General features: G+C 53.2%; 1 protein-coding gene across 2 annotated transcripts in view; it reads right to left on the bottom strand.

Annotated features, from left to right (window-relative positions):
• LOC143432904 (protein pangolin, isoforms A/H/I/S) overlaps positions 1-26211 on the bottom strand; it is a 212554-nt gene that overhangs the window by 172754 nt on the left and 13589 nt on the right. For both annotated transcript variants that reach the window (XM_076909883.1, XM_076909884.1), the window contains exon 3: positions 7564-7667. In XM_076909883.1, the coding sequence (XP_076765998.1) occupies positions 7564-7667 (104 nt within the window). The remainder of the gene's footprint in view (positions 1-7563; positions 7668-26211) is intronic.

The following is a 26211-nucleotide window of genomic DNA, read 5'->3' on the forward strand; positions in this document are numbered from 1 at the left end:
GCGTCTCGTGGAATCTACTGGGCTGCTGGGAAAAAATCCAATCGCGCAGCATGACGGGATACTATGCGCAGTCCGAGCTGACGAGCGATGAATTTTCTGTTTCAGCGGTAGGACGAGCCTCGTCATCCTCGCTATTCACCGTTTAATCGGAGAGGAGAATCGCCTCGTTCCTAGTCAGGACGGAGCGAAGGACAGACGGAACGCGCGAGTCCCTCCGCGGAAGCTGTTGGTCAAGGCCGCGTTCCTCGCGGTAAAAATGAATCGATTTACGAACGCGGCGTTTTTAAAATTCCATCTTCGCTCCGGCGCAGATCCTGTCGGAGCCGAAGAAAGGAACTGGCAGGCGTTCGAGTAAAGGAGGAAAGCAGAAAAACTCTTCCCACGAATTGAATGGCTGCAGGAAGTACCAGCACTCGAGCCAACCCCATTACTGGCCCGATAAAAAGAGCCCGGGGATCCAGGAAAAAGCCGGACAAAAGGGAAACGCAATTTCACAGATCAAGATGTAGACCATGCGCCGTTCGGCTGGATCCAAATCGCGGAACCGTGACCGGATGGGGGAAAAGGGGCGCGCGCGTCGCTCAGGGTGGGTCCGCGCGTTCTCGAGGAAATCCACGGAGCGACCGCGGGGCAACGCGATTCCTTGCGATTCGGTCGGGGCTCTCTCGTTTCTGCCTTTGAGGGAGTCGAGGAGAAAACGAGCTACCCAATAGCGGCGAAGAAAAGCCAAGCCTCGCTCTCTTCCCACGAGCCTAGACCAGCCGGACTGATTGGCAAACAATTAGCAAGGAGGACGGTGCTCACGGTGCGAGAAGGGCACGACGAGGTACTAAACGCGGGACAGGCATGTATCACGCGGGCATCTTTTGCCCGTCGACCACTGTGCTCTCTACCAACCAGCCGCAACCCCCTACCACCCCGTCGCTCGCAGTCCTTCTGCGCCGCTCGTGTCTCGAAACAATGAGAACAATGCCGTTGGTCTTCCGCCGGAGCGGACAGACAAAGCCCCCCGGTTCCACGACAAAACCATCGTCACCATCGTCATCGTCGTCCCTCGTCGCACCTCGTCGCACCTCGCTGGTTGGCCACCGTTCGTTCTCTGGTCCACCGTCGAGGGACCAGCGCAGCGGCGCGCTCGATGCCGGGACCGAAGCCCTCAGAGGCGGAGGCTCGACGGTAGAACGCGCCTGGCCCAGGCCGCATTATAAGCGTTCTCTTAAATACGAACATTTTCACTGTTCCTCGCCTCCTGGATGTGTGCGCGCGTGTACGTACGCGCGAGTCGACGAGCAGCAGTGCGGAGGTAAGAAAGAGTAAAGACACGAGACACGTCGCGGAACGAACGAGGAGGGGACGAACGGCGGAGGACGAGGAAAGAGAGAGGCGACAACAGCTATGTTGCTGCGCCCATTATATTGTTTTGAATTAAGCGCGCCGTGGATGGTTGGCTGGGCTGTGTTTTAATATAAGGGTTTTGAATTTCACGTGCATCCACCGACCCCAAACCTACGCTTCGTCCGCGCAACCCCCCGCCGCAGCAGCAGGTCGTCATGTTCGTAGTTCTACGTGGAACAACCCTCCTCCTCTCTTTTCTATCCGTTCATCTCTCTCTTGGTGTGTCCTCCGTCTCGTTCTCTGTTCGCGTATCTCTCTCTCTCTCTCCTCGTAACACCGTACGAGTTTTTCCTCATCCTTCTCTGGCACCCTTTCGATCCGTGCCTCTGTCTCCCTTTTCCTCGCGAAACTGCACTCCGATACGCCCGTTATTTTCAGCAACCCCGTCGAATCGAGTTCTTTTTAATTGGTGGGACGTTTGCGCGTTTCCGTGCCCGTACATGGACACTCCAGTCGGTTCTTTTTTCTTCGTTCGTTTCTGCCCTGTCTCTCTCTCTTCCGGTAGGATTTTTCCTTTCCCTTTTCCACCCTGCGTCTCTCTAGGCGAGGAGCCTCTGGCTGCCGCACGAGCTCCTCTCGCTCGTTGTTTTTCGACGGCTGCGCGAATTCTAGGCGTTCGTTCCTTTGTCACGGCGACCACGCTTCCCTCTGGCCGCGGCATTAGTCGACGTCGCCCGCAGTTCGACTGCAGAGACAACGTCGTTTCGGAATGTTACCCCGCGCTAATGGTGAACGCGGCCCCCGCGAAAGAGACCGCGCGTGGTCCGACCATCGTCGTTCGCCGTTCGATCGACGGTTTCAGGTCCGTGTTTTTCTTCCGGCAGCGCGATCATCGCGTCAAAGAATTGTCGTGAAAAGGCCTCGACGCGACGGCGGACATCGTTTCATCCCCTAGCGCTTCTGCTTCTTCAGGCAACGCCAGGAATTTTGGTAACTCGTAACCGTTGCTATGACGTTTTTCAACTCTCGAAGGATATTCGAGCGCGATCGAGAATTGTGAAAATTTTTTAATCGAAGAGTCGTGTAGAGAATAAAATATCGAAGAAGAAAATTGAAGAAAAACCTGACGCCCGAAGCGAGGCTGCTCGCTGGCGCACATTTGGAGCCTCCGAAAACATTTCTATTCAAAGCACAATCGAAACTCCGCTCGGGTTTCCCGAGAACGCATCACCGATCGCGAAACAATTCCAAGTGAAACAAATACACGGACGTACAGAGGAAAAGGAACGTACAGAGAGAGAGAGAGAGAGAGAGAAAGAAAGAGGGAGAAAATGACGGGGGAGAGGGGAGAGTAAAAAATGCTCACGGTTAAAGAATGCAGTCCAATTTGCACGGGGACTTCCTAAGAATCCGCGAGCGGATTCCTGGTCACCTAATTGCCATTTTACGCGCGGCCTTTTACCGTGAAAGCCCCGGCCACGAAAGCCACGGGTTGGTGCACCTCTCAAAGGCGTTGCCAAGGCACTTTGTATTCCGCAAAGTGCGCCGCCGCGGAACACGCGTTGTTTAGCAAATTGTCGCCACCGCGGTGCTTAATCAGCAGAAGATCGCACCTGCAAAGCACCCGAACAACACCAACAACCACCACCACCGCCACCGTGGGGCACCCAGGCTCGCTACTTGACAGTCACCCGGGTACGGGTTTGATCTCGTGACTCGCTGGCGGCGCACGTGGGTCGCGATAGCGCATGTTCCAACATTCCATCGGTAACGCGTTCTAAATCGTTGGCATCGTGTCGTTTACGATCTTTCTAATCGGCTCACGGACACCTTGGGAAACCGAACGTTTTTTACGAGACCGGAATGAGAATTCTTTCGGTTCTCGGGTGGTTTAAAACTGTCCCATCGGCCGCGCGGACGAAAATAGCGCGCGCGCGGATGGTGGAACGGCCGCGGATCGTTCTTCGGCACTCGAGCCACGGCTAAGTGTGCGTAATGATGATTGAAGGCCGCCTGAAATTCCCCGTTTTGCTTCTCGTACTTCTCGTACGTCAACGTTTTAAAAGACCTCGACGAGAATAGGAAAAAAAAGGGATCAGTGAACCGAGATCGCAACCCCAATTATCATACGCGCGTTACCGAATTCTTCGCGAAACTTTCGGTCGAACGAAACCCCCCGGCAAAAGGTTAACGAGAATGCGACGCGCGCAAGCGAACTCGAAACTAAGATTAGGAGGACTGCAAACATTTCTGCGGCTGGCGGCGCAAACCCCTCAATTACAGCAAACAAACATTACCGTCATCAATGAAACAGCGCACGCCCCTAAGTGCCAGGGTGCTCGCCGAATAATCCACCCATTTACCAAAAGGAATCGTCCGCCAGTTTCCGGTCAATTATTCGTGACAGCGTATCCCAGCGCTTCTAACGATTACGCCTAAAGAAACTAATGACCAAGTGCTAGAAAACAAGGTCCAAATCGACCAAATCGACCAGCGAAGAAAATCGTTTCCTCGATCTATTGGTCTTCTCGCACGGAGACTCCACCGTCGTACGTACTCCACCTTCGTCGCGTGGTATCGTCGAGAAAGCGAAAGAGGAAGCGAAAGAAGCGCGCGTGGAAATAATACGGAGCAGGATTCCATTGATGGATCTCCGTGGTGCCGTGGTGGCTGTTGCTGCTATTCCGAAAAATCGACCGCGACAGCCGGGTTTCATTCACCAGCGCCCGGTGTGTTTGTAGTCGAATTTCGAGGGCCGAAACTGCTTTCGCGCCCATTTCTGCCCGCGATGGCAAGCGTACGAGGGTTCGTCGGGACACGCTCGTTGTCGGAAATAACGACATAATGACATGGTAGGAGATGAGTGCCCGAGGTAGGTAAATCCGAGACAAGGTACGGGCCAAGGGCGAGAGCGAGACGGATGGAGAACGGGGAGAGAGAAACCAGACTGGGTGCCCCGGTCTGGCAGGGGTTCGCTTCCTTCAGCCAGGAGCAAGAAGAGGCGAGGCTCGAGGACGTGGTTGAAGGGAGACGAAGCGAAGTCGCGCACGGTTGTGTGTGCACGGGCCGCATCGCGAGTCGGAAGCGTTGCTGACCATCGCTGGTCAGGCTGGTGGTTCATCAAGTTCCGAGCAGTCGAAGAGAGCTCTCGATCGACGCTCTCTCTCTCTCTCTCTCTCTCTCTCTCTCTCTCTCTCACTCTGGTCGCGTACGCGCGCGCCTCTTCTCATCGGCCACGTCACGCAATCCTTTATCGACGACTCGGGCTGATTTTATTTACAGTTTATTACCCCAGACCCCGCGGCGACCACGGCGATCCGCCGGCTGAATCCATTAGAAAATTCACGGAAAGTGCATCCACCGCGTTTCGCTCGCCGCGGCGTTTTGCGGAAACGACGGCCACTTAAGGAGCGAGCCAGTTTCTCGGGTAATTATCTTGGCCAGCTAGACGACCGCCTCGAAATGTGGAGCGATAAAAGCACCGGCTCAAGGAAGTACTTTAGCGGGCGATGACTGAACCAGTTGAGTCATATTTGACACTTGCCGTCTACTAGAAAACTCCGTAATCTTATCTCGCGTTAGACGGTGACGCGAACAGAAAAACGGTAACGAGCGGGATCCTAACGCGTTCTCCATCCCATCCGCCGCCTATTAAGAACCGTACGCGGGCGCAACGGTCGCGTTAAGCTCGAGCATTCTGATTTAATGGCGATGTTCTACAAAAATTTACAAGCAACAGGAAGCGTTCGAATGGTTCTACGTATCCTCGACGTCTATTAATGATTTACAGTCCTCTCTTTTCTCGGTGGGCGATAGCTGCTATCGATGAGGAGAATTTTTTCTGTTCCTCGTAACCATTATCGATGGCTGAACGCTCCTCGATCACCGATATCCTATATTTACGACCGAAATATTTCCCTGATTACCACGATGGTACTTTTCGCTTATCAATTACACACAGCAACAGCTTGCCCTCGCAACGTTCAATTCCACCGTCGGTCACAATGGAACGTTATTCTCGGTGGTTGAATCGGAGGCCGGCAAGAACGTTCGCAAAAATCCCACGAAATTACCTCCAAAGCCAAGTACGTACCAACGAGCGAGAAAGAGAGAGAGAGAGAGAGAGAAAAAAGGAAGGACCGTAATTTCACGTGACTGGCGCGAAACGTATCAACAAGAACGCAGGCTCCAAAACGAGAGAAGGCGAAAAGAAGCGCGTTTCATGCCCGCAGCGAGAAGAACCAAGAGCCATTATTCCCATCACTTCGTCACCCTCTCCAGACGACGTCGACGTTAAGCATGATCGATACGAGGCGAATCGCGGAAAATTAATGCTCGTCTCGCGGCGACGGCGGTTCATCGAGCGTGAAGAATCGACGCGGCGTGCACCGGAGAACGGGTTATGCAGCGAGGAATATCCCTACCGGTTCTACCGCGAGCACGCTAAGGCGACAAACGCGAGCCTACGATCGAAGTCGCTCGAAGACGATGCGACGCGGTCCCGATCAACGCGTGTACGCTCTCTTTAAGCATCGAATCGGACCAATTTTGCCGAGTATTTAGCGACGCCATGCTTCATCGCGGTGAAATTAGCCGTCCGTCCAAACACGGAACGGTGGAACGCGCGCGGCGCGACGCGAACAGAAACGGATCCGCGGACCCATTGAGCGCAACAATGCTATTCGCTCGCGTGTACACGTGAATCTGCAAATTTCATTCATCTCGCGGGGCCGTCGGGTGGTAACGCGGCGATAGAGGGAACGGGAGGGTCGGGGGTGGCTCTCTCGATTTTAGCCGGCTTTTTTAACCCGTCCCCAGCACGCTCGTCGACACCTGTGCAGCCTGTCTCGTTTCCTCCCTCTCCCCTCCCCTCCTTTTCCGATTTCACGCCGATCCTCGTTAAATCGCTATTGTCACGTACTTTCGATGTAAATCATTCGCGAAACAAGTTCTCTCGAGCACGACCGATTTCACGTGTCCGATAAACGAAGCCAAGTACGAAGCGCGTGTATAGTGCCCTGCAAGTCTTTTGGTCCATACCTGTTTTTCGAGTACTTCAGCAGTTGTGAATCGTATCACTGACTTTATCTTAAATAATTGATTTTTTTATAGCTGTACAGAGAATGAAAATTGTCTTCACAGTTAAGGGATGAAATTTATAGTACGCGTGAGTCGACCAATGTAGTCTGCGAATACGAAGAGAGTCGATGCATTTGAATAGACCGCCTCTTATCTCCCATTTGCGATGCAATTAGGATTCCTAGCAGCCCACGAGAGGCGTCACAAAGCATCCCTTGGGCGAAGCAAAAAATTTATCTATTTTACACAACGTATCAAGGCATTCCTTGAAATTCCTCGGATCGTTCCTCGCGAGCGGGTACCTCGGTCTGGCTGGTTCGAACGCGATACACATAACGGTCGAACGCGGAACGAATTCCATCCGCGTAATCGCTAATGCCGCTAATTGCGCGCGAGGCTGACACGAGACTCCGACAACCCTTTTACTTTCCCTCCGATATTTGCAGAAGCGCCGTACGCGATGAACGGAGCCGGGACGCGCGAGTTTTCGCTCGGTGTGAAAAGAAAAAAGGAGGAAAAAAGAAAAAGCGCGGGCTGGTTCGCCGCGTGACGTGGCGCGGCGGTCACGATTAATCGTTTAAAAGGCGTCGCGGAAAGAGAAACAATTCTAAACGCCGCCGCCGCCGCTTCCAAGCGGCACTTCATCATCGGGCACGGCGAACGCGCGAACGTTCGCCCGTAAATAAATCGTGAATCCAATTTGTGGCCGCCATAAATCAATACGGGAATCACGATCTCTCAAAGGGCGCGGGGGAACGCTTCGAACTTCGGCTCTGAACAACGAAAACGGCGACGCGTTTCGCGTTACTTGGTACTCCAGCTTTGATAGCCGCGAGAGTACTCTAATTTAACCCTCCAAGGGTGTAATTGCGTTTGAAACTGAGAACGATATTCTACTCTCTTTTCATCGAATTTTATATTAACCAACATCGAAGCGACAACGCACGTAAGACGTGCAATTTAAACTAAGTTCGTAGAATTCATCCCTTAAGGGGTTGAAGAGCTAACGAACGATACGCAGGGAGAGGGAAAGTCTTGGAAGACTTTCGAAACCGTGCTCGTGCCCCGTATGGAAGGCTCGACCGTCCTTGTGCTCTTTTCTCGACCAGGTAGAACGATACGGGAAACAATAAAATGATAAACACTCACCATAGACACAGGAATGGGTCCTCCGGCGCCATTGGGGTAGGGGTACGGCGAGACGAGGTAGCCCATGTTGAACGACGAGGTATGTGGCGTCGGATCCACCTTACCTGTTTCACAGATCAAGACAAAAAAAAGGATCAGGTGAGTAACGTTAAACGCCAACGACATCTTCAAATTCCGTCGCAGATTTTTTTAAACGCTTTCGCAAAATTCGTGCGCACGGAAGACACACGTAGTACATCAACGCGTCGCCATTTAAAAATCGAATCCGATTACTCCGCTAATTTAAAATAATCAAGCAATTCCTATATATACGTTAGCTGCAATAATTAAACTCCAGAGAACCCAGGCTGGAGTCAATAAAAAAGGAGCGTCCAATGGAGGAGGTGTTAAACGAAGGGCGAGGCAGCCAGTTGGCAGGCGTGAAAAATCCAACGAGCCGTCTCACCGATCGACGTTTATCTCCGCACGCTTATTAAGCGCGAATAGTCTTCGAATAATCATATCCGACGATCCCACCGAGCAATTAGACGCGAGCTATTCGCACGCAACGCGTGCAGGCCCAACGACATCCTCTCTCCCTCCCGTCGTTATTACGTCTACATTAAACCAGTCCCGTTTAATGGATTTAATTCGCGCGCACTTACTAAGGACTCCACCGAGTGGAACCCGTTCGAGGGACACCGATCGCGGGCACCGCGGATACGGAGACGCGAAAACCGACGGCCCTCTCTACCGACGGGCCTTTAAGCACGGCTCAGAATGGGGCCCGTACGCCTGTTTCAGAAACCTCTCGCCGGTTTATCCGTTCCGCGAAACTGGATCGCGTCGAGCAACAAGAATCCGCACGAAGGACTCCGCGCCAAGTGATACCGATCATCTCTGGGCCAGGCTGTGCTGCCGGGAACGGGGCCCGCCCCTGTCCCGATCCGCCGAAGGCGGATCCTGTCCGCTCGGGACTCGGTCCCCGTTCCGCGAAACTCGATCGTTTCGAGAGGTAGAAACCTGCTTTCAGGATTCGAACTGATAACTATCACCCCCTCTCTCCCACTCTTCACCACTCTCTCTTTCTCTCTCTCTCTCTCTCCACCTCCCACTCTCTTTTTCCTGCGCGTTCGTATTCGTACGCGCTGATGCACACTGGTGTGGGTGTGCACCACGTAGCGTAGCCACGATCTGCGACGGGTACGGAGTTAGGATCGCTAAGACTACCCTCGGGTGCAGATGGTATCGAGGGCAGCGACGAGCATCTTTAGGTGATCGGCAACGCCATTATTTTATGGGGAGAAAGTATCACCGCGGTTAGGGGCCACGGTAGCGAGTATGCTATTAACTCGGCCACGATAGATCGCGAACGGCCGCCTTAATGCCCCCGCCGATGGAGGGGTACAACGGCTGGCACCATAAAGGGCGGTTGTAAGCCTCCGTGGAAGAGAAAAATCGGTCGGCGAGCTGCACGGTGCTCTGTGCCCTGGTATCGCCGGGACGATAAGGGAATAGACCTGGCGATGCTCGTACACCCGAGCATTATCCTTCCGCGACACCTGATGCGCGACCGCGTAAAGGATTGTAATAGTGCGGAGGCCAGCGGCGATGTAATGTCGACGTGGAAGCCGCGAGGTGGGAACTGCGGGAGGGATGACGAGTAACACGATGCGATCGCTGTGGAACTTGTAGCTGAGGGTGGATCGAAGGGTTCGACTATGAGTACGATTCTAAAATAACATTAACGATTTGTTATATCAAGTAGCAAGAACAACCCTTAGAAGGGGTCGAACGTAGTAAAAAGAAACCCAGCTAATAATCTTCAAAGTTAGAGTGAAACAGATGAAACCCTCGACGAAGTTCCATTAGAAAGATAATTCAGAAATAAGTGAAGTATAAATGGTACGAGCAGCACCCTTCTGCACTCAGAAATTAAGGAACCCTCGTAAGGAGCGAGCGAACGGAGGCTTGGTCAATACCAATCGATCAAATCGGGTAAAAACCGGTAAGAACCGTTCCGCGTGATTTCTCCTGGGCGCTACGAGGCACTTACCCAAGGAAGGTAACCCGCGAGTCGGAAATCGGCAAAGAGTCAAACGGGCCGCTGGGGTCGAGTTCTTATCGATGCCCGGGAAAAATGGGTCGCAACGGCGACGCGACAACCCGCAACGAGAGCAACGTGACCGTACGGCTAGCGGTAAACGGCGATAAATCAGTCGCGCGGCCGGGGAACCACTCGGTTAATTAATACTTCGGCAGAGAAGGAGAGAAAGAGAAAGAGAGAGAGAGAGAGAGGGAGAGAGGGGCGAGGGGAGCGGACGCAGGCAGCCGCGTGAAACGCGCGGCGAGGCTCGCGTCGACCATGAAAGAGTTAATTCTTCGTTCGAGGCTGGACCGCGGAGAGATGATCTCGATCGTCCACCGAGCAACCCGGGACCGTTGACCTTTTCCAGGGAACGCGACGACGACGACGCATCGCGCGCTGCGTTCCGGCCGAACTTGTTAACCCGTTCGGTCGCCGCCTCGACGAGATCGACTCGCGAATTTCTACTCGCTTCTTCATCGATATTGCAGCCAGAAGAATCTTGGGGATTTAATTTTCAAGATTTACTTCTACTCTGCAATTTGTCGCGCCAAGTGAAAAATTGGTAGCGCACGGTTCCGCGCGAGTCTCGTCTAGAAATAGTCCATCCGCGTCCTGGCGAACGGAAAATGGTAACTGTGGGCGTCGTGTCCACGCGGTGATCGCCGGAGAAAGAACGCGAAACGGACTTATTAAGACGCGAACACGAGCGTCCGCGGAGTCCGCGGAGTCCGTGGCGCATCGGCGCAATTCACACGGACTGCGGACGATTAAATTGTCAGCTACGCGGCTCTATAAATAACGCGACACGCAGCCACTCCGGTTGCTGCGTGCACGCGACATACCGGGTCCGAGGAATCGCGCGGAGGATCCCCGTTTTACCGCCGCCGCGATGAAAACCGTATATCGTCCCGGTGGTGAACCGCGAGCGGGGCAAATAGTCGGGGCATTTAACGAAAGTTTTATCCGAAACACGGCCCCATGCGTCGCGATAAAAGTGTCGCTGAATCTCCCGCGAATTTGTCCCGGGATTACCCCCGGGACCGTAAAGCTTCCGTTTTATTGGAGAACGATCCGTCCGGGAGGTTCGCGGACGCCATTTTGGTGACTGATAAATTCTGGACAGCTGGGGGCAACTGTCGTGGCGACGTTACGATTCTTACGGTTCTCGGGAAAACTTCGAGAACGCTCTGAAAATCACTGTTTCGATCCCCGTGTGGAAATCGTAGACGTTGGAGACACCGATCAGCTGAGATACCAGCGGCGAATTTCACCAATTACGCGCGACAGTAGAATTTCGAGGAACTACTCGAGCGACGAATACCTTCTTCGATTATCCCTGCATTCGAGCATTAAATAACCGCAGATTGGAAAGGTATTCGTCTTTCTCGACTGCTCGGTGAAACACATTTCGCCCATCGCTGGTTCGACCACAGCACCCAGAGCTCCGTTTCTCTCTTTCCAAATGCATATCCTGAGCGCGCACATGTGCGCCACACTCCTCGCGCCAAAGTTTATTGCCATCCCGCCCCCTTCGGCCCCCGGCACCCGGTTCCCATCGCATCCTTTCCATCACGATCACCAGCACCAGAGAAGGAGAGAGAGAGAAAGCGAGAAAGAGAGACCCTCCTCCGCCGCTCGTTCTGCTGCGTTCCATCGGTCTTCCACGGCGGCGCGATGTACGACCGACTCTCGAACACTTCGTGCCCGTGTACACTTCTTCGTCGCTCATCCCTTTTAAGCGCTAGGCTGCTGCCTCCTCCTCGTTCCTCTCCCGCGGCTTTGTTTACCTCGCAGTCTTGTTGGAATAATACTTCGAGTCGGTAATTATAGACAGGCCGGCGCTACGCGGCTTGTCGTCGACGGAAGTCGGTCTTGGCACGATTAGAATCGTGATTCTCCGTGCCAGAAGACTGGTGATAAAAGTTCGCGAGGGTAGCTCGATTTTTCGAGCAATTCAAATTGCAAAAGTCAACGCAAGATGTAGGAGAAGAGAAGAGAGATTACGTTTTTCGAAAGTTTCGTTCAAAGAAACACGGAGCAGAAGAAGCGTGCGGACTGGCGACGTCCAAGAACACAGGACGGAGTAGTTGGACCGGAAGCAGACACGCCACGCGGCCCGCAGAGGGGCGGACGCGCGGGTTTTTAAACAATATCCACGAGTTTTTCGAGGGTAACCAGCGAGTTCCGCGTGGTCGACTAGTGGAATGGCAAAGAGCGGAAGCCGCGAAGAGATTATTATGGATTCGCATGTTCTGAGTGCCCTCGATTTCGAGCCAGAGTGTTCTCGACGAGCATTGTCTGCGCCGGGGATCATTTTCGTTTGATGGAAACGGGAAAAACGATGAGTCGCGGCGCGTCTAACTCTACGCTATCTGTTACAAACGATAAATCTATCCGTGTTCCCTCGCGTATTTTTTTTTTTCGCCTCACCCTCGATCCTTTCTCTTTTTTTCTCTCGTTTTTTTTTCGTTCCATCTTTGTAATCTCGCGCAGAGAGGGGCGACAATGATCGTGATGGCGTTCCGTAACGAGGCGCGGGTGGCTGGCGCCTTCGTTTGTAGCCCATCGATGACTCGATGGTTGAAAGAACGAACGGTCCCGTGCCTCGAAAATGTTCCAACGAAACGACACGCATGAGGTATTCCCGGTTACACCTTCTCGATAAATGTCTGCGAGGTTCAACCCTCCCTTTGTTCCCTTTCGCGTCGTTACGTGGCGAAGATCGTTCCGCGAAAAAATTGACAAATTTCGCGGGACTCCTTCGTTAAGCTGATGATAATTGATCATCCGCGATGGTGCACGATGGTTTTCTGTCGACTAAATAATGAGTTGCATTGTTCTAAAAAAATTCTATTTAAGTACGGTTGAAGGAAATGGGACGTTTGCGAAAGTGTACGAGTCGAAGACAGGGATCGTGTCAAAGTTCGATGGCAAAGTGTCTGCTCGAACTCGAGGCTGGATTCCAGGGCTAAAAAGGACACGGGAGCGAAAGAGCGTGCCGTTAATGCCATTATAAGGCAAGCTTGTGTGTACAGCTTGTTGTCGGCTGGTAAATTACTATAATTGTGAAGTTCCGGCGATTTTTAGATTAGCTCTGGTCCATCAACGCTATATGCCTACCTACCGACCTGCCGACACTGCACCGCCACGACTGGCCGGTTCTCAAATTCATGGCCAGCCGGACTTGGCCAGCTTTTTTTAGGCCCCCTCTGATACTCAGAATTGCTACCAACGGCAAAAAAGAACGTGGAAATTCGTACAGTCCTACTTCGATCTTGCAATTTTATTATTTTGCATCCGTGCACTTTACAGCGAGAGCAAGCCACGCAAGAACGAACAATACTATCGATTTTTGCATTCACATTTCCCATTTTCTTTTTCCAAAGTAAAAACATTTCAATTCCTTGCTCGGAGGTTTGACAGTATAAAGAAATTGCGTATTCACAGAGAACTGAAAGGAAATTTACGAAAAAAAGATCGTCGAGGCGCGTGACGCAAACAATACCAAGGAACAAACCACCCCCGGACTCTCATTGCCCCCGAGCGATGATTCGAAGAAATTAATTCCGTCGAGTCAGAACGCGTGTCGAGAATACGATTTCCTACGATCCAGGAATCCTGGTGGATTTATCAGGTTCTTCCGTGTCCCACGAGGAAAACACGACGAGGGGGATGAAGCAGAGGAGGAGAGAAAAAAAGAAAAAAAAAAGGCCAAGGATTACGGCACCCCTACTCCAGGCTCGAAACGACTCCCAAAAAGGACCGTACAGATTCCTGCGGAGACCGGAGGCCAGGCCCTATTGGCCTGTGTCAATAGAAATCCGTACTTGTGCCTCTCGTCCACGGAGCGTTCCGTGACCCCTCGACACGGGGGGCCAGGTTCCTCCTCGTGGAAAAGGAAATCGCAGCGGTTAGACGACGAGAGAAATTTTCGTCCCCCGACACCCTTTGTGCAACAAGTGCCTGGTCCTGGCCGCAGATGCCAATTGTTTGCGACGAGCAATTTTTCTCGACGATTGTCCACGGTGAAAACCTACGACGTCCCTCTTTTGCGTCCATCGTGGGGTCCCTCGATGGAAGACCTTGCGACTTAGTCTCTCATAGAGGAAACGCACGAAGAAAGGACTTCTATGCTTATCGATCCATTGAAAATCTCTTTGAAATTAATTAGAAAGATATAGCGACGTTTAATGACGATTAAAGCTTCTGACGTATCATGAAAATCCTGCATCCACCTAGCTGTTTGACGAGGAAATTAAGCTAAATGGTATTCTAGCTAAAAAAGGCAACGTGTCTGATGATTGACGTTAATTTCATTGCCAGCGAGGAGTCCAGCATCCCGTCCGCCCTATCAGACGCGTTTTCGAGTAGTCGTGGCAAGAATTTTTGCCAGGATATCTCGACGATCAGGGCAGAAGGATAGAGGGCCCGTCCAGCGGCGACTGGCTCCGAGAAATCCAGGAGTCAGATTTCTAGCACGTAGAGAGGGGCCCCTAGGCTTTCGGCAAAACGCTGAAACGGGAATGCGTGGCGGACGTGTAACCCGGTGACCCTCGACGCGGGAGGTCCGTGTACAGGGAATTAGGGGGCGAGAGACGTTCGTGAAGAGGGCCGAGTAAGAGGCTGGCGGAGTGAAATAAGGACACGGAGAAAATTTCGTCTGGAGACACGCGCTTTGTGCAACAAGTGCCGTGTCGCGGTGGTCACCGCGTGCTTGTTGACTCTGATGAATCTCCCCGGAAATCTCTGTCCCCTTTTGTCGCCGGAATCGCCGGAACCTGGCGTTTCGAGGGGCTCGTTGCGTGTAAATACCAGAACCAATAGCGAAACGGCTATTGCTTCCACGAAAAGACCGATGAGTTTCGTGTTTGCGCCGTTTCTTTCTCCCTCTCGCGTCCGCGTCCCTCTCGCGCGGTCCCGATTCGCGCGATTCTCGCGAACGTTCGACCCGCGCGCTTTTTCGAACAGTTACGAACCGTACGACTAGAAGAGGTCGCGCGATAAATAGCTGGATATACATAATGCGATTCGACGCGGAATTGTTCGCGAGCGCGTGACGATTTCAGCCTAGGACAGGCCTCTGATTGTCGTTAGAGAAAGCTGCCCGATTATTTATCACCATGGCGAGAATCTCATTATCGTGCGCCGGGTATTTGCATAATATAAAGGCGGAACGCGGGCGAAACTAGTTCCCGCGTGGTGTGCCCGCGCGCGCGCGCCGGATGAAAGACGACGCGGTCGGAAAAGCGCACGTGCGCAGAGGAGAACGCCGGGATCATCCGAAGACAGAACGAAACGGGTTTTCGCCGTGTAAAAGATCAGCAAGTAGGCGCACCCTCGTAATGGGACCCGGAGATTCCTGACAGGCCTCGAGGCCAGACCCACTGTCACGTACACTCGGGCCCTGCGACGTGCTAGGCTGGTTAGAATCCGAGAGCGACCGCGAGGCCACCGAGCGCACTAAGCGATCGAGACCCACGGAAATCTTCTTGCGAACGTCCAATTCGCATCCACCAATCGCCGATACCGCGTTATACGCTACATTTTCAACAGAGTTCCCCACCATAGAAGCCACGCGATTCCCCAGCTCCACGATTCGTACCGATCCAAAACAACTATCCACAAGAACAGCAAAGAAAAACGAGATAGTCCACAGTACTCCTAAGAATGAACGAAACAGAAGCGTATCCACGCTTCTACTTTCATAATTCATCCCAGCTAGATCCTTGAACCGATCCGTGCTGTCATCCTACCATCGTCTAAACATAAATTTCCTCGAGTCGAACTCGAAATCGTCTCGCAGAGAAATTTTTACCAAGTCCTGTCATCGGCTCCGTTTCGAGTCAGGCGCGTACGAAAACTCCGCTGGCCAGGCTTGACCGGGGGTCAACGCGGGCTCAGGCGAGCAGAAGGAGCCTCTCGTTGCGATCTACCACGGCCAAGAAGAGGATACGCGTCTCTCCGCGGTGGAAACGAGACGCTGCGAACTCGAGCGAGAGGAGGAAGAAGGATCGTGAAAGAGGAGGAGGTGGAGGATCGTCGCGGAGGAGAAGAGAAGAGGCCAGAGGCCTCGAGGCAACAGACCTACTGCCGGGGGCCCTCGCATAGGTGGTTTTGACTCGGCACGGTCCCCGGCCTGGCGAGGCCCGTGCGAAGGGACGCAACAAAAGAAAGAGAAGACGAGCAACGCGGGACAGGCCGAGAGTACCAGAAGGAGAAGAACGAGGACGAAAGAGCCTGGGTCTGCCTGTTTGACCGCCGCCTGGGCTGGCTCGTCCTCTCTTTCTCCGTCGCTCGACGCTCTCGAGACTACCCGGGTTTCCGTTCTCCCTCGCTCTCGACCGCGGCACTCTCCGGCTTGGTTCTTCTTCTGGCAGGGACCAGGGGGCCTCTCTTCGTCCCTCTAACCGAGGCTCGTCTCGTCTCGTAACAAGAGACGGCGCGGACAATGGGTGCCGTGCCAGCGCCTTCGGCCAAGGCTGCTTTGGCCGGTCCGCGCTGCTTCGGAACACCGTTTACGATTGCCGGAATCGCCGAATTCCCGCCGCGTGAGAGGTGGGTCCTCTCCTTTGCATACGGTTTATATTTCGTTGGGCTGCGGAGAGTCGATCGATCGGGCTGTGCTCGCCGTTTCTCCTCGACGTCCCCGCGAAAAATCGCGTTTTGGGTTCAGAGGGAACGATAGGTCTCGTTTCGATGGTCGCGAGGAATTTCTTTTAAAGTCGCTAGGGCACGTTGCGTTTACACGCTGTAACTGTTAAATGCATTTTTCATTCGAGCCATTCGAGGCGACCATCAAAATGTATAAACGCTGTCGCGTGCAGTTCGCGAGGGTAGTTTCCACCCGTTGAAGCCCGATTCGCGGCGCGAACACCGAGCTCCGTTTACGGGCTCTCGTTTCGACGAGTTTACGACGCTGCCGCGTATTCCGGCTAGCAGATCAAGATAGAAGGAGGGTACGAGAGGAACGCGGTAATAACACGAGAAAACGGGGCGCGCGCTTCCTCCCGCGGCCATGGCAGAGGGTTTTACGATGGTAATGGGGCGAGATAACGCCGAGATAACAGGGGGGGGACGGCCTCGGAAGAAAGCGAGATCGTGGCGCGAATGTACAATAACGGTTAAAAATGGAAAGCGGCCGGTTTTTGCCGTCCGATGCGGTTTCCAGATCGGTCGAGATCTCTTTCGATGCTCGAACGATCAGAGCCTCCGTTTATTCTCCAACCGATATCGCGAATGTGACCGACCAGAATAGACTGACAGACCCACTCGACGATTCTTTCTTGGTGAAGCAATCTCTCGTGAAATCAATGGATCACGAGTCATCTCGGATGCAGGATTAGCAATACGATGGCGGACAGTTTTTCTAAAATAATTCCAAGCCCAATAAGAAACGGAGCAACGAGGAACAGGGTCGATCGAGGACGGAGGAGAAGGCTTCGATCGTCGATACGCCGATTACGCGGCCCTCGAGACCCATTGTTCGAGGCCCATTGAAAATCAAGGACGACGCTACGCGGAGCACGACTGAAAATCATCGCGACGCCGCTCGAAACGAGCGCGTCTAAACCACCAGCGAGGAAAAATCATGGCCAGCGCCTCTCTATCGACAGTCCCGAGGCTCGAGTATCGATAGGATCCGTGTCATTCGGGTCACAATAAGGCCCTCCTGACGGGGCACCTTCCTCGAGGGGCATTGCGGCAGGTAGCGGGACCGAGAATCGAACGCGGCGGCAGGGGAACAGTTTTGACAGGCCTGTAGACCGATCGAGGCATCGAACAACTATTTCTACGAGGGTTCTCGATCGCCTTGTTTGTCGCCAAAGGCGAATCGAACGACGTACCCCGTGGGCGTATTGTGACGAGGCAAAAAAGAGGCAAAATAAGGAAAGAGGCAGAAAGAAAAAGAAAAGAAACAAGAAAAAAAAAAGAGAAAACCAAACGCGAGAGGAAAACGAAAAAAAGGAGAAGGGTGGCGGTGAGCATGGTCGTCTTCTGTTTAGCCGGACGATTTTAGTCGACACAGAAATGCGACCAGCGGTAATTTCCAGAAAGAAATAAACTAACCGGAGGAATTCCTCCGGGCCGTGCACACACACGCGTGATATTTTCGGTCCGACGACCTTCTATCCGGAAAGGAGCGCGATCCTGCCAACATCCGCTGCCCGCCCTGGCGACTCTCCTCGAGCAGAATCGAATACTCGCGGCAGTGGAACGCGCGCGCGGTTCGTTCGACGCACGAATTTACGAGCTGGTCCCCGGGTGAGCTCGGTGACCAGGCGAGAAATTCAAATAAGAAAACGGTCAGAAACGCTGCGGCCGATTATATATTGGTTTTGGGGCCGGGTACCCTTCGCGCGGGCGCCTTCCTCGAACACGACGTACCAGCACAGCCTCTTGTAACGCGATAATGCTTTTCACCCGCGTAACCTGGCGGAGGGTTGGAAACGAGGGCTGTGCTCGTTTCGCGACGCTCTGGCGAACCGCAGCGAAGAAACGCGGCTAGAATTCGAGCTGCGGGGACATTGGGTGGTCGGGGATCTAAGGTGGCAATCTCCATTACGAGTTAACGAGCACACAAATACACCTGCTGGCGCGCGCAGCTGTGTGCCAGGCGGTGCGGACGATCTCGTGCGGACGATCCGTCGTCCTCCATAAATTTCGCGGTGCACGCTGGAACACGCGTGGCTGTCTCGTCTTCGAGAGAAAACTGGACGAATCGGGGCAAGAAAAGTGAGCAGCGGAGGGTGAGGAGACGAGTCTCGAGTGTGTCGCCAGGGAGACACGACAACCACCGGGGACGGGTGAGACCGAGCTGAGGCCACTGGTAGGTAGGTAATAGCCACTGTAATCGCGCGCACGAAGAGAGAGAGAGAGAGAGAGAGAGAGACGCCTGCTCCTCTACTCCCCTCAGTTCCATCGTCGGTCCTTTAAAATCAATTCTCCCGCGCTCGAAACGGCCCGTATATATACGCGTGTATATAATACGTGACACGTCGAAGCGGCCTCTCGCACGGGCACGCAGAGAGCGGTAATTTATGCGAAACCGGGGCCCCACCACCCCTCCGCCGCGTCCTTCCCCTACCCACCTCGCGATCTTCCAAACGAGAGTGTGCGAGAGAGGAGGCGCGCATTTCGAGTGATCGAACGTACAGGGAGGACTCGGCAACGCCGCAAAGGCCTACGAGTAGCCGACGGTGCCGTGGCTGGGGCCTACGGCCCTGCGTTCTTGGCCTCGGGCAGGCTATGGAAAGGGGAGACGCGAAGAAGGGGCCCCACTGGGCCTGAGTGTCCACGGGGAGGGGGCAAGGAGACACACGGGCACCCACTCCTACTACTGCTCTATACAGGGTGTCTCAGGACAGAGGAGGTTGGGTTACTCTGCGCGCGAACATGTGGAACGGAGCTTTCTCGAATATATCGTCGTTGCTACACCAATTTTAAATTTGCGCTTCTTCTCTGAGGTGTTATTCACGTATAAAAGTAAAAAGTATTATAAATTGTCTTCGTATGTAACACCCTATACGATCCTCTCAGTTTCTCTTTTTCTGCTTCCCTCCGTTCGCTGTCCGTTTCGATTCCACCCTCCACGCGTCCTCTTCGCTCAAGATCGCGCTCTCCTTCTCGTTCCATCGTACTCCAAGCTTACTCTGCGCGTTTCTCCGTTTCGCAGGTCTATACGCGAGCGATCGCGTCGTCGTATGCCATGGCGTTCTCGAGACGCGAGGCTCGATCGAGGAAAAGGTGGCGGGCAGAGTGACACCGGGACACGGAGAGCTCGGTCGTCAACGTCGTAAGGTGCAAGGATAACAAGACGATAAAGTCCCAAATTAGGGGCCCGCTCTTCTACACAGTCGCCTCCGCGGGCTTGGCTCGCTCCCGCGTCGTTCAGGAACGACCGTATCCGTGTGTATGCATTAGAATTCATACCAGTTTCGAGAGAGGTGCCCGGGTGCCGATTTCGCCTCCTCGACGCGGCCGCGTACGCGTGTTCCGTTATTCGATGTATGCAAATAAACGCACTTGCGTGGAATTCCAGCTGGAATCTCGACGATTCGCGTTTGATGGGCAAGCTGGTGGTACGTTGCTGGCCGAGAGGGTACGAAGGTTAGGGAAGACCGTTGCGGATTGCCCTCTGGGGACACGAACGTGTACGTTGAACAACGGATATGTAATTATTCGATGGCGTACATCGATTACGTCGAGTGATCTTGATAGGAGGCGTGCTATTTGCGTTACTCGTCGTCCGCGAGTTAATTTCGGAGAATTTTAACTGGAGGCGATGGTAGGTTAATACTGTCGTTACCTCGGCTAGAATTTCGCGGCAATAAGTTTGGAAACGTGGCTGTTGAAAGAGAGAACGCGAGTCTGAATTGGGAGTCGTAGACGCTAGAAAAGGGCACGGTTGGACGCTTGGCACGGGGCACGTGAGGACGCGTGACTTCCGCTAGACCGCTCCATCTACTCGGAAAAGGGTTTCCGCTGAATAAATTAATAAACGTCGGTTCGCCAGGCTACGAATTGTTCGCTCGAGGTACCAAGGCGTTTTCACTGCGGGAACGAGGACAGGCTGTTAAAGAGCGGGCGATCGCGATTTTATCGCTTTTACGAACAGCACGGCGACGGTATCTCGCCGCAGATAAGATTAGCGAATCCACGGAGGAGCGTGAACTCATCGGTTCGAACGGGGGGAGAAGGAGAACGTGGCTACAGACTGGAAGAGGAGGAGGCACGAGAAGCGCGCAAAAGGACCTTCGAGGCGGCGTGAACAAGCTGGACAAGCCGTGACTAATAATCTCCGGGAGGCTACTACGTGCACGATAATTAATTTCCCAGATCGTTGATCAACCATCGGACGGGTGGGCTTTCCTTTTTCCCGCGTCGACTATATTTTTTTGCCCGCCGCGTGGGAGTAAAGGGTGCAGCGAGCCGGCGTCGCGGAAACTTTTTCACTCCGTTCGAACGAACATAGCCAAGAAATTTTCTAGTAAGAGAAACGATTTACCACAACCATTACAACCATTCCCTTTCTTGAAAATCCTAACGAATCGTCGATACAAATATAACCCAAAACACGATGATACCACCGAAAGAACAACTACAACAGACAGAAATCGAACTACGAACCAAAGTATATTCCTTTTGACAAAAAGAAGAACTGGCCACCGCTGCCAACGGACCGATAAAATCTCGCGGATATAATTAGTCGTTCGCCCAGTTATCGTCGGTTAATTTGCATGACTGAAGTCGAGCCTTCGGGGGACGGGTCCCCTCCGACAACGAGCACGACCTCGTGCCACGTGTACACGCCGCGGTACATACTCGCAAGATTCTGTTCGAAGAGCGAAGGAAAGGAAAAAGACGTGGTGGCCGTGGCGGTGGTTGGTCGGCGAAGGAGAAGAACGGGGACGAAGAGTGGTGGGCCCGTTGTGGCGGCGGTGGTGGTGGCGGCGGCGGCGGCGGCGTCGTGTATCGGAGTAGCAAGTGTCGGCCCCGTCGGCTACGCCCATATAAATCCTCGGTTACCTAGTCGCTTTACGAGATACAATTATTTACCGGGGCCTGGCCGGCTACCTTATTTAGCCCTAGTTAACTCACCGCCGGATGGCAGAGGATCCCGATTGATCAGCCCCCCGGCCTTTGTCTCCGCGCCGTATCACCTTTTTCGCGCTCGCTCATCCACCATCGACCCCATTTATTATACCGTCCCTGCTACTTCCTGCCTGGCCTTTCCGCCGTTGATTTCGAGCCAACGAGCCACCTCGCTCAGGCTGCCGCGTTACGATCTTTTCGCAGCGATGGAAATTGAAAATCGAGGAGAGTCTGCTTATGCAGGGATACCTTTGGGGGTGAAATGACGCAGACATAAGGTTAACTATCGTTCGAATGATCTTGCGTGTGTCTTGGTCTTTCTTTTCGACCAATGCTTAAACGAACTGGCTAATTAATATAGTACACTCCGCGAGTGTGCTTGTCTGGTGTCTGTCTGTCAGCACAAGGGCTCTTAAAGTAGTGGAGTTCTAGAGGTTGAACTTGGAACAGAAGGTTACTTGAGAGAAGTACTTGCGTGCGATTGGATTCGAGTCGAATCCGCTTAGAACGCATGCGGGAAAGGCAAAATTCTTTCGAAATATCGTCGAACAGATTGACCAAATATGAGACTGAAACGGGTGAGAACGGATTCGATCGATCGGTGTAGCATAGCGTGCGAGACTGCGAACGAAATGTAGAAGCGTGAGCCGAGGAGACAGTGCGGTAACTAATAGCGAAACCGGATCCAATCAAAGCTCTACCCCCATTTGCTCGCTTATCTTCGACAAGTACTGCTCTTATCAACGAGCGCACCGAAATGATTCACGCCGCCGCTGCGAGCGATATATACACGATCAGCAATATAGCGCAGCGACAAGATAGCCAGCCACCAACGAAGCCGATTCTCCTAGACGGATCCTAAGAATACCGCGTCGCGGGAACGCGGGTAAACGAGCGGAGGACGTGCACGCGCAGCTTGTCACGGGGAATCGAGCGGGTTTTGCCGGCGCTTCGACAAATGATCCCGCGAATCAAACGGACCTCGCGTTTCGAGCGTAACGAATACGCCCGGAAGCCGGTGTCGGGAAGGCATAAATTATTTTAACGCGCCGCGAGCTCGTGTGCCGGACGAGCGAAAGAGACAGGGCCCAGTCCACGCGACGTGTCTCGCGCGTTTAACCTATCGACGCGGCGTATCTAGCGGACGTTAATTGCACCCGTGCAATAACGTTGTTGTAACGAGTATCGCGCGCGGAGGCATGAACGGTGTGTCGAGGGAGAGAGAGAGAGAGAGAGAGAGAGAGAGAGAGAGAAGGTCCTGTGTATCCCCGGCTGCACGGTGTGCAACGTAACCGGGGTTCCTCCGCTCCGACTCGCCGCTTGTAAATCATTCCCGCCGCTTAACCTGACATTAGCGTGACAGGGTGTTATCCGGGCTCAGTCATTTTAGCATATGGTTAGCAGATGCCACTGGACGGAGAACCGTTTCTTTTCCTCCCTTTTTAATGGACCAGCGCGGCCGAGTCGTCGATAATTTTCACGTGTAAACGCGGCCGTCTCCTGCGATGGACCCACCGATCGTTCGCGCGCGCGTCCTCCGCGGGCAAATAGTGTAATTAGTATAAATATCGGGGCCCACGGGTACCCTGGCGACAATCACGCGAACGGCGGATCCGCGCTGCTTACCGGTAGCGGAAGTTGCAGGGGAATTTTTGCGAACGCGGTTATTATTCACCGAGGCTACCGTTGCGAAACAGAAAATTGGTGCCGTATGGTAATTAACCGGGACGAAGTTATCGTGCCGTCGCTGCTATTCGCCCGCTATAAATTCTCAAGGACCGTTCCTCTTGCTATAAGCAATAACTTTTGAGTTACTACTTTGCAGGAGCGTTACATTGTACCGCTAAATTGGCATCGTAAACTAGCTAAGTGCGACGAAAGTATGATACCCCTCTATGCGCGGCATTCGGTGCTGCTATAAATTCTCGATAACCATGCTCGAGATACCTACCAATAAACTTTGAAGGATTGTAATTTCGAACGCTCGGACGTTCCATCGATGGCTGCCAAATTGGTATCGAAAAATGTTGCGCGTAATGGAGGGGTAGGAAGTGTCGTAATTCCGTCACCGAGTGCGCAACGAAATCTTGCGAATCGTGCGAACGATTCGAAAACTCTGACCACGTCCAGTCGAACGAAGTCGGTGTCTTCGCAGTGGAGAGTGTGCAACTTGGTGCTCGCAACGTAGAATCGAACGGCAATCCAATAAATCGAGAAGTTCTTAGGCTCCACGGCAACGGTGCACGGCAAGCACGAACGGAAGAATCGGTTACACGGGCACGCGGCTCGGTCTCGAGGCCTAAATGGCCGTGCGCTGCCAGCAGAAGGGCAGAGTTTCGAAAGCCGGAGACTAGCTGCTCTAAACAAAGAGCTTTACAGCCATATTTATAGTTGTCGTAAAACACTACGCAGATTGCTAACCTTCGTTCAACGGACGGTCGTGGTGCTGCTGCTCCTCCCTTCCCTCTGTACGCCTCGTTCCCCGTCCTCCCTCATTTTATTCCTTTCTCGTTACTCCCTGCTTCCCTTTCAAGCTCTCTTTCTCGCTCGTCGCGATGTATCTCTTCGGCTCTCGGTTCCCTCGCCGGTTCGTACTTCGTCCTATGCGTCCCGATTCTCTCTTTGCCAGCTTTCTCTCGCTCTTTAGTGCCTCCACACCTCCTCACCCCCGCCTCCCTTTGCGCCGTTCGCCAAAGCTCTCTCTGTCCCTCTTCTTTTTTTCGACCACGCGTTCCCTTCATCCCCGTTTTTCAATCTCCCCGTTCCTCGACCTCGCGCCGGCCATTTTGGTACCGACTTTACTCGCTCCGCGTTTCGATTCTTCTTCGTTCTTCACAGGTTCCACCATCACTGGCGAATCGCTCGTTAATTCTCCACGTTTCGCTCAACTTTGTTCCTCGCTTCGCGAAGAGTACCAAAACAAGAACCGCGCCCCCGTAGGCTTCCATCCGAAACTTCGCAACCCTTCTGTCCGACTCTCGAAGGAAGGAAGCTCGGTACGAATTCAGCTGGCATCGACGTCGCGCTGGTGGAACCCACTCGTGGATGGAAGTGGCGCAATTAGCGGTCGAGAATTGATCAGAACGCGGGGCAATTCCTTCTGCCAGTTGGGGTGAGGCCGAGGCTGGGGCTTTTTACTCGCCCGATCGGTCCTTAGAAATTTCTTGTTTCTCGGGAAAAGCACGGAGAAACTCCCTCCTGCTTCCTCCTCTCTCTCTTTCCCTCTCAACCGTCCAAGACAACAGGTCGACGACGGTCTTCTGGCGTTAATTGACTGGAGAGCCGTACGGTCGAGCGACTTTGTTTGACGAAAATCGTTTCGACAGAGTCTCGGAAACAGGCAGGACAAACCTGAATCGTAACCACGGGCCCGAGAGGGAAACCGGTATTTTTGGTGGGCATGCCTTATTATCATACGCGCCTTTTGCTTTTTCATTCTTTCGCGGTGGCGCGATTTCTTCTCTTTTTTTTTTTTTCCTCCTCCCGCCCCGGCCTGTCCTCCACCTCGTTCCTTTCTCTCGTCCTTTCCCCCCTTCTTTTTCCCCCTTTTCTCGTCCCTCCTTTGCCACGTTGGATAAAAACACACGTCGTAACGTTAATACGTTTATTAGGGTATTTATAGGCGGCAATTAGACGATCGACGATATTATAAAAGCGTAAAGAGAGTGGAGCGGTCGCGCGCCTTACGAATTTTACGACCGTGAATCCGTTCTTCCCGTTCGTAACGATATTCAATTTATCGTGGCCGTGGCAGGCGTCCCGCGCGCCGGCCAAATGGGATTCGTAATTTTCTACCCTATTTTATGGGACGTGCCAAGAAGCATTTTGTTAATTAACGCTAGCGAAAATGTTTGCTCACCTTCTACGATCTTGACGCAACGAACTCCAAATTACAACGCTGGATTGCCCCTCGTTACTATCGCCATTGTCGCAAATGTTATTCTACCGACTAATAATCAATGACGCTCAGCAATGTGACAGCAGTTTTACGGATCATTGTTATCATTGGACACCGTCAAGTTTCTTAACCATTTTTAATGCTACTCCTTCTCATCGCCGAATTGCTTCTCCGTGATCTGAAGCTACGCTAACCGAACGATCCATCATTCGAACAAAACGAGCCGTAACGCGGTAATCGGACGCGGAGACGGTGAAAGCCACGTGCTCGAACCGAGGGAACGCGGTCGTCGACACGGTGTGCGCGCGATGAATGAATCCTCGCCCTTTAAATAGCGTTAATGTTTATCCGCGATGCAACTAGACGCGAGCACGCGCTCGAGCCCGCCTCAGGAGTATGCCTGCGCTCGTAATAAGTTATTCAATTCCGGCTATTATTAATCTTGTCAAGGAACACCGTTCTCGTGTGAACGGCACGCGTGCCGCGCGTCGCCGCGCGCGATAACGCTCGCGACGCTGTTAAACGACCATCTTCAGTTTCCCGCGCGTGAAAGTAACCGAGGGCTCCCTTATATACGCACTCGCTCGCGCGATCCCTCTGTCTTCCCCCACATCGTTCCTACCCGCGAACGAACGATAAAATCGCACGGAAATACCGCGAGATTCTGAGATCGAGGCGCGGTGGACACGGTTGGGTGGCGAAGTCGAAAGAGTGGCCTCAAGACAACCTCTAACGACTCCTCGCGGACGTTAGAACGTCGCAACGGATGTCGCGTGGACGTCAAATTTGACGTACGGTAGCCTGGTGCGACTGGCTCGTACGCATCGCGATGCTAAGCTGCACACGTAGCCGCGTCCATCTTAACGTCGACCCAAGTTCACCTCCGAGCGGTAGCTTAGCACGCAGGCCATTTGTACATATTATACTTCACGTTAAAACGTCTACTTACAACGTCCAAGTATCGCTTACGCTCTCAGAGCTACCTTAAGTTTCCATTTACCTGTGAATTTTTTTTTAATGGAGGAGCTTACGGAAATAAGAATCCACGGGGAGGAACCTGGATACGCTGCACGGTCGAGGAGGCGAGGGA

Source organism: Xylocopa sonorina, chromosome 2 (assembly GCF_050948175.1).
Source record: "Xylocopa sonorina isolate GNS202 chromosome 2, iyXylSono1_principal, whole genome shotgun sequence".
Classification (NCBI taxonomy): Eukaryota; Metazoa; Arthropoda; class Insecta; order Hymenoptera; family Apidae; genus Xylocopa; species Xylocopa sonorina.